The sequence below is a fragment of the Corvus cornix genome, chromosome 12 (genome assembly GCF_000738735.6).
Source record: "Corvus cornix cornix isolate S_Up_H32 chromosome 12, ASM73873v5, whole genome shotgun sequence".
Lineage (NCBI taxonomy): Eukaryota > Metazoa > Chordata > Aves > Passeriformes > Corvidae > Corvus > Corvus cornix.
Genome location: NC_046342.1, coordinates 8,266,567 through 8,274,969, shown reverse-complemented (window position 1 = coordinate 8,274,969; position 8,403 = coordinate 8,266,567). Strand labels below are relative to the sequence as shown.

At 39.0% G+C, this 8,403-nt stretch overlaps 1 protein-coding gene across 4 annotated transcripts; it reads left to right on the top strand.

The window, feature by feature from the left end:
* The first annotated feature begins 143 nt into the window (after positions 1 to 143).
* On the top strand, positions 144 to 6,578 carry HESX1 (HESX homeobox 1). Of its 4 annotated transcripts, none has more exons than XM_039558637.1 (7): positions 144 to 241; positions 1,388 to 1,507; positions 2,105 to 3,226; positions 4,425 to 4,683; positions 4,792 to 4,997; positions 5,306 to 5,407; positions 6,326 to 6,578. In XM_039558637.1, the coding sequence occupies exons 4-7, from the start codon at positions 4,470 to 4,472 to the stop codon at positions 6,422 to 6,424; spliced, it is 621 nt and encodes a 206-aa protein (XP_039414571.1). In that variant the 5' UTR covers positions 144 to 241; positions 1,388 to 1,507; positions 2,105 to 3,226; positions 4,425 to 4,469; the 3' UTR covers positions 6,425 to 6,578. The 4 variants fall into 4 exon arrangements, with proteins under 4 accessions (XP_039414571.1, XP_039414569.1, XP_019135742.1 ...); XM_039558635.1 differs by having other exon boundaries at positions 1,388 to 1,533; XM_039558636.1 differs by lacking the exon at positions 144 to 241 and adding an exon at positions 958 to 996 and having other exon boundaries at positions 1,388 to 1,533.
* The last annotated feature ends 1,825 nt before the right edge of the window (positions 6,579 to 8,403 follow it).

Genomic DNA, 8,403 nt, shown 5'->3' with positions numbered 1-8,403 from the left:
CCTCGCCCACCGGGCGCCGGACGTCCCGCCCCGCCCCCCGCGCGCCCGGCCTCCCATTGGGCCCGCCTGCCCCGCCTGCCCGGCTGCCCATTGGCTGGCGGGCCCCGCCCGTTCGCGCGCAGGCGCGGGGGCTGAGGGCGGGGTCGCTCGCGCGCGGGCCCCTCAGGGCGGAGGCTCCGCACCGGGAGCGGCTCCGTGCGGGGAGCCGGAGCGGAGGCAGCCGGGACGTGTCCCTGCTGAGGTGACTGCTCGGCAGTGCGGGTCATGAGTGTCAGGCAAAGTGCCCTCCCAGCTCTGTTTGTGCTCTGGGCGTTGCTGTCGTCTCTTCATAAACAGTTACCCTGGGGCCACCCCACAGCGGGCGAGCCCTCTTGGGTCCCTGCCGTTATGAAGCATCTTTGGCCCTCATTCTATGTTACCTGGAGCGTCCCTTTTGGAAGTCGCCTCTTATCCCTGCCATGTGGATGGTCCTCCCAGGTGGAGGCCAGTCACTTCTACTGTGCTTGTAGTGAGAGGACAAGAGGCCTGAAGCTGAGAGGGGAGATTCTGATTAGATATTAGAAAATAGGCTCCTTGCTGCCTTAGACTGAGGAAGTGTGGTGCTATAGGTTGGGGACTGATTTTAAATGCTCAAAACTATTGAGGGTTCACAGGAATCGAAACAGGTCATTGGTTAGACTTGAAAACTGGTTCAGCTCTGAAATTAGTGTAGAATCACTAAGGTTAGAAAAGACCTCTAAGATCATCAATCCCAACTATTAATCCAGCAGCCTGTGTTCACCACTAAACCATGTGCCCAAGTGCCACATCCTCCCCCGTTCTGAACACTTCCAGGGATGGTGATTGTCAGTGTCTGACTACCCTGCCCATGAAGAAACTTTTCCCAATATCCAATCTAAACCTTTCCTGGCACAACTTGAGGCCGTTTCTTCTTGTTCTGTCACTTGTTACCTGGGAGAAGAGACTGACCCCCACCTGGCTACAACCTCCTTTCAGGTACTTTTAGAGAGCAAGACTTTGTAGACTGATTATACTTCTTAGCTGGAAAAAAAAAAAAAAAAAAAAAAAAAAAGAGGCACTTCCCTTGTTGGTTTTGCCTATTTGGGACCAGGTGAACTTAGTATAAGAACAGATTAGAAAGTGCATTAAGTCATTCAGCAGAGTAAATGATAATGATTGTGCAGTCTTGCTATGGAGACCTGTCTTTATGTTGTATCAGGTCATGATTTACCTTTAAAAGCAGATAAAAGACAGGGCTGGTGTGTTAAATTACAAACAATTAAAGATTTTTGAGGTGGCTTTTTTTTGTTTGTTGGTTTGGGTTTTTTGGTGGGTGGTGTTATTTAAGGTTTTTTTTGTTGTTGTGTTGTTTTGTTTTTCCCTGTAGGGAATGGTGAAGAAATTTCCAAGTTAATGCTCTGTTCAGTCAATTCATTTACCAGCTCAGCCGGTGACTCACCTGACTGAAACAAAGTCACAGCACCTCTCCCTTCCCCTGTCAACGAGGGTAATAATTCAGGGTTATCTTACAAGGTATTTTAAAGACTAAGTCTTGTACCTGTAACCACGTGACAGGGCATTAACATTGGTTCATGACCTATAAATAGATGTGCTTTCTGGTTTTGAGACAGTTAACTTGTGACCAAGTTCTACAGCAGTCTCCTGTAAGAAATTGGTCTGGTTTGGACTGTAAGATGCATTTTCCCAGTGGAATTCAGGAAGGTAGTAACTTTAAGTGGACTGGGTTTAGTTAGCTCTGTGTATTTACAGCTGTAAGTGGCATCCAAAAGTTTTACTTGGGCTACAAATTTGACAGCAACAAATGTGATAGTAATGAATTGAAGAATCCCTCTGAATCCTCTTAGCGTGGTTTTAGTGTTACACTGTTTTCAGTATTGTAGGTCTTTTGTTAGTGTGTGAGGGGTTTTTTGTTGTTGTTTGGGATTTTTGATTTGTGGGGTTGGGGTTTTTTGTTTGATTTGTTTTTGTTTTTTTTAGGGGGGTTGGTTTTTGTTTGGTTTTGTTTTTTGTTGTTCTTTCTCCAAAATATCTACTAAGAGGCCTTAAAAATGTGGGGAACTAACCCTTGGCACTTTGTCAACAGGGAGAAGAGCAGCGAACAGATCTTTAGAGGATGCCAGATGTATGCCCTTATGGAGAGAATATTTTGCCTCTGCTGGAGGGTGAAAGCTGTGTGGATAAGGCAGGCTTTGTTTGCAATGTTTCTCACTGTTTAACACTGTTTCTCATACTTTTGCTAGTGGCAACTTTGGATTAACCTTGAATTTACCTGCATTCACTCAATCTCCCTTTGCCAAAATAGCTTTTACTTCAGCCAGGAAATAGCTAACTGCTTTTGTTTTGTGAAAATTGGTGTTACCATTTTGAGGTATTCTTGCTTTTAAAAAACTTGGGAATTTTGCAGTTGGCTTTGAATATAATACTTGTTATTCATGTTCAAAACATATTTGAAAGAGAGCTTTATGCAGCATGACTTCTGAGGTGGTGAAATAGTGCTGGGTAAAGAAGTTGTGGTAAGGGTATGGTGAAAGGCAGATTTTTGGAGTGTGATAAGTAATCAAGAAAGATAATATATACCATTTATACCTTTTAAAAAACCTGGAAAAAAAATACTGCCCAGGCTCTAGTGGAAGGTGACCCAGCAGTGGAGTAGCAGTGGGTGAGAAGAGCAAAAGGCAGCAAGAGTAAGGGCTGGGGCTTCAGAGCAAAGCCCCCAAGAGCTCTCAGTGTGGTCTCTTGGGCTGGTGTAAACAGCCCTCGGAGGCTTCCCATCCATAAAGAACCAGAGCTTCATCTACTAAAGAGATGAAGTCCACTGTCCCTGGGCAAAAAATAGTGGTGCAAAGTCTGAAAGGGAGATTAGTTTGCTCCCTCATCAAGTATGTGATGCTGTAAGAGGATTGGATTTGCATATCCAAGGAGCAGTGAGTTTTCCTATTATTGATTACTTAGTATTCCCAGCTTCATGTTTGCCGTGTTGCTCTAATTGCCCCTACAAAGGTATTTAGCTAAAAGTCTATAGGTAATTTCACATGGGTTGCAAGGTAGTATTGGTCATTACTAATGGGCCAAAATAATGAAATACAGTTTTCAAGTGAAGGCTTAAGGTCTATAAATGGTGGCTGGAGCTCAGCTTGCAAGTGATCATTGCAGGTGGATTGATGCTGCTTCAAGATCCATTGATCTGTGCTGAGATGTGTCCTTGGTAAGATCATTTCTGGAATTATCACTTTTTAATAGTTTGGTTTGACAGCAATCTTACTGCACAACACAAAGGCCAGTAGGAGTGGTAACTGTTCCTCCTGAAATGAAAATATTGTTTTCATTTTTGCCTGTTATTTTTGGATAAATCTTGATTTTATAGTGTCTCTACAGAAATTCCTCCTTTTCTTGTCCTGAACCAAAAGCTGTTTTTGAGCATGTGATGTAAACTGCTGTGTAACTGACAGATGAGCTTGAATATAAAAATGTTATATTTCTTTATAATGGATGAAATCTGACTTTGAGCCCCATTACAAAGCCTTTATCTCCTTTCTCCCCATTACTCATAATTTTTTAAGTGTTTGCTCTGTAGGATTTAAATATGCTTCTATTTGCTATAAACCTATGAGAAGGGAGAGGCATCTATGAGAAAAAGGATGCTTTTAAACCTGTACATTTGAGTGTACTAGTTCTATTACTTGAAGTTTTGCTTTGATGTAGTGAAGAATTATCAGGAAATTTCACATCTGGTATGTTTCAAAAAGGCTGCAACAAAGTTATTTTCATAAGAAAAATGAATGCATGAATTATTTAAAATAGTTGGTGCAACTGTTCCTATTAACTAATCCAGGCACTTGGAAGGCAATTACACTGAGCTTTGACAACACTGCCAACCCACTGCACAGTGCCTTATGCCAAAAGCTATTGTTGTTTTATTGACCACGTTCACCATTACATATGCATATGAAAAAACAGAGGCATTTTCATCGGGATTACCCTAATAGCATTAAGAGATTATTTTTTAAATTTCCTTGGAAGGAAATTCACTTAAATGAGATTACTTATTACTTGACTGGTTTCCTATCATGCTTCTATGTTTAGGTAAGTGGAGTCCATTAGAGTATAAAGTTTTTTAAAAAACTGATTTTATACATTAATGATTTCAAATAAAAGAGAAGTACTATATTTGTGCACAGCTTCTTTTGAGAAAGTTAAGTCGATGCTCTGGTTAGGAGAGATAACACTTTCTGTCCCCCTTGGTGGCCCCCCTAGTGTCACCATTAGTTGCTAATTACTTGCAAACAAATAAACAATTAACTCCTCGTGCCTCTTGGTGGGAGAGTTTTCATTGACATGCTAAAACTTTCTAATAAAGGATTTTAATTAATGACGTTGCAAATCCAACCCCCTTGTCAACATAGCTATAAGGAGGACTTGTGGAGAAATGCAAGTACAGTACCCCTGCTATGCTGGCTGAGGGCGAAGGCATGGCCGGTCCCTCGCTGTGTGCTGCTAACACAGCAGCTTCTCCGGATCTGCGCAAGGTGCCCGGCTTTGGAGAGAATAAAGCCACACAGTGCTCCTTCTCAATTGAGAGTATATTGGGACTGGAGCAGAAAAAAGATGGCATTCCAGCTGGGAAACCTCACAGACCCTGGATGGATGCATGCAGCAGTTTGGGTAAGTCGGTCTGTTTTGTAACCTCTCAAGCTTTCACCCTTTAAAAATATTGGCATGTTTCTACTGCAAACCAGTAAATTGAAGCTCTCCTTTTCTTGTTCTTTCTAGTTTTAGGTGATGACAGTGATCCCCATCGGCAAATCCCTGTTGTTTGCTATGAAAATCCATTATTTCATGCTAGAAGTGATCCAGTGCAAGAGGAAAAAGTTTTCAAATGTGAAAAATATTTTTCAGTCGCTGAAAGGCTGTCTTTCAAACGAGAATTGAGCTGGTACAGGGGTAGAAGACCACGAACTGCATTCACTAGAAACCAGGTAGGGCTTTCCTCCTACTTAATAAATGAGTAACAATGTAGTTTAATAAAATGTTGGAAGAAACCTCTAACAGCTGATAAATTCAGTGTGATGTACCTTGGCAGAGAGAAATGTAATCAGGAACTAGTGTAAATTAACAGGAATGTTGCTAATTTCAGCAGACCTCTCTTTATCTATGGAATCAGAATTGTGCAAACACTGATCAGAAGTCTCCTGTTGAACAAACTAAGCTGTTATTTTATTTATTTTATGTTTTACTGCTATGAACATAGTGATAACTATTCAACAAGTGTGTTTAATCTCCTCAGATTGAAGTATTGGAAAATGTTTTTAAAATGAACTCCTACCCCGGCATTGATATTAGAGAAGAGTTAGCTCGCAAATTAGAGTTAGATGAAGACAGGATCCAGGTAAATAAAAATTTATTTGAACTTTTCTGTAATTCCAGCTGTATGTACTCTCTGGCTATATAAGTAAGTAGTTTGACAGCAGTAATAAGGATGTTAATATTCTCAGTTTAAATCAATGTATATATGTGCCTTCAATGATTTGTGAAATGGAAACCATCGAATTCCTTCTGAAATCTAAAGCCTTCCATAGCATTGATGAGGTATTCATCACTATAATATTTCCACAATATCTGCTCTGTTAATCTCCAGTTATTATGTGCAGAACTTGATCATTTCCTTAAAATCATATTTATATTTTGCTTGTCACCATATTTGAAAAATGTATTTGAAACAAATACGGACATAATTTGTGTGACTGCCTGCACATTTTGCAAGACTGCCAGCAGAGCATAGATGTGTTAAATAATTGTTTGAACCTATGTCTTTATCTGCCAAAAGCAAAATCTATTCAGGGATATTAATTATTGATTTCCAGGTAGTTCAGTGTGATAAGAAGCATACTGTAAACATTAGAATTTGGGCTTTGCTTTGTTGTTTATCAGGCTTTTGATGCAAGTATTATATTTGGCCTGATGGGAAACTTGATGTTGCAAATAGTTAAGCAGCTGAAGAAATAACACCGTAAGTGTCTGAATTCCAGATGTTCAGGATCTTCCAGGGTCTGATTCTGTCACTGAATTTAATACCAGTTTTTATATTAATTACAGTGAAGCTGATTCTTACTTTCCAGTTAAGCTGGGGATATTATTTTCTTCATCTATGGTGTTAAAATTACAGCAGGTAGCTACATGCTATCATCTGCAGATTTAAAATTTATATTGAACTTGCAAACTGGTGTCACCATACAAATGTGTAATGCTGTGTGAATACTTTCCACTGCTGTATTTCTGAAAAGCATCCCTTCTCTTTCCATTTTAGATCTGGTTCCAGAACCGTCGTGCAAAGCTGAAAAGATCACACAGAGAATCTCAGTTTCTAATGGTGAAAAACACTTTCACCTCCAGCCTGCTAGAGTAGAAGGAAGGATGGCTTGCTGTTACAGTACTACTGCAGAAAATGAATGATTATTCATAACCTGTATTAAGTAATGATATAGTAATTATGAATTTATGCTCAGATTTGAAATTTTATTATAATTTTCATTCAAATAAACTGTAAATACTTGAAGTATTATTATAATCTACTTTTTGTGGAAAAAGTGAACTTTTCCTATATACTTGAGTAAGTATTTTCAAAGAAGTTGAGATATTTTTGCAGTTCAAAAAAATGCAAACCCTGGGTTGCACAAGATTTTCAGCTACTATGAATTACTGCAGGTGACTTGACAAAGCTTTATGGTTTTAGGAGAAGTCTGTTTCAAGTCTGAAATAAACCAGATGCAAAATAAATTTTGCTACTGGAAACAGTTTGTCACATTGGAGTTTAAATAGCTTATTTATAAAGAATATGATAGTTTTCATAAAGAACATGGTTTTTAGAAAAAGGTGTCTCAAATGGAAGGACTAATATTCAACTGGCTCTTCAGTTTGAACAATTGCTCAGTTAAAAGAAGCTGACAATTATAATCTTTTTACATAATTTTAATTAATTTAGGCTATTTGCCTGTTTAATTCTTTAACTTGGTTATCTCCTCTCTTGTCAGTGTAAGTGTTCCAGTTATGGAAGTTGCCCTATTATCTTTCAATGACAGAATGTAGCATTTCATGGGATCAAATCAGTGGGGACCAGGCCAGATATGCAGATCATTGCCATTAATTTTAGGATGTTGAATTCATTTTTATCAAACAGTACAAGAAAGTTAATTATCCTTATATTTGATATTCATCCTGAAGTCAAGGAGAGCCTTATATGAAAAAACCCCACCCAACTCTTCATGGCCACAATGTAGGGAAACATTGTAAGTACAGGTTTATGCTGCTCTTTGTTCAGCAGAGCTCTACGCACTTGTCCCAAGTGCTGGTGACCTTCTGTTAGACTCCAGCCTGTGTTTCTTGCTAGACATAAATTCTACATTATCTCACGAACAAACACAGTATTGCTCTTCCTCTCTCCATGCTTGTATCCATATCTGTTGTCCAATAGGATGAAAGGTAAGTTGAGAAAATGGGGTGATAGAAAAAAATCATTTTATATTGTCTCATACGAAAAAAAGCTAAAACCCAACAGGAGGGATGATCTGACTTCAGTCCTTACTTAGTATTTTGAATGATAGTTTGAGCTATGAGAGTTTAAATTAAAAAAACATTTCTGTATTTTCTGAAAAATATCACTGAAAAACTGCATTGCTTTAGAACTGGGCTACAGATATTGGCCCTTCTGTGTTCTTAACTTCATTGGCTCATTGCCTTCACTTTTATACAGAATCCTAAAAATCTTGAATTGTTTGACTTTGCTCCTGGAAATCTTATTTTAATATGAAAATAACAAACTTTTATCTGATGTTGAAATCTTAATTTTTTGTGCTTTGTTGGATTTGGGAAATAACATTCCTAACTGAACTTCTGTTGTATCCTGCATTCCAAAATACTTAAGGGAACATTCACAAGTAAAGCAATTTAAATTGAGCCAGATCCATTAGGAATAGTTTTTAGAGAAATTGAAATCTCAATTCAGATACCTGCCTGATCTGGTAAAGGCAAAGACAGTATTGGGAATGCATTCTTCTATTTTGTTTTTCTTCACACCTCAAAACATATATTGCCCATAGTTTAACCTTACTGCAGGTAATCTGAAACTATTGTCTACTTTGCTTCTGGAAACAAGGTTTCCAGCAGCAACAGATTAGACTAATCTGTACAGATTGATTGCCTAAGAACCTTACTCTATTATCTGGCAAATACCTAAATACACCTAATGTCTGCTATAATGGAACTTGTCTCAAGTGACGGAAGTCTGACAAAGCAATTTAAGAGAAGCAGTAGAATAGTAGCAGAATAATAATAGCACCAGCCCTGGTATCCTGCTCTCCATTAGCAAATGTGACCAGCAGGATCTTT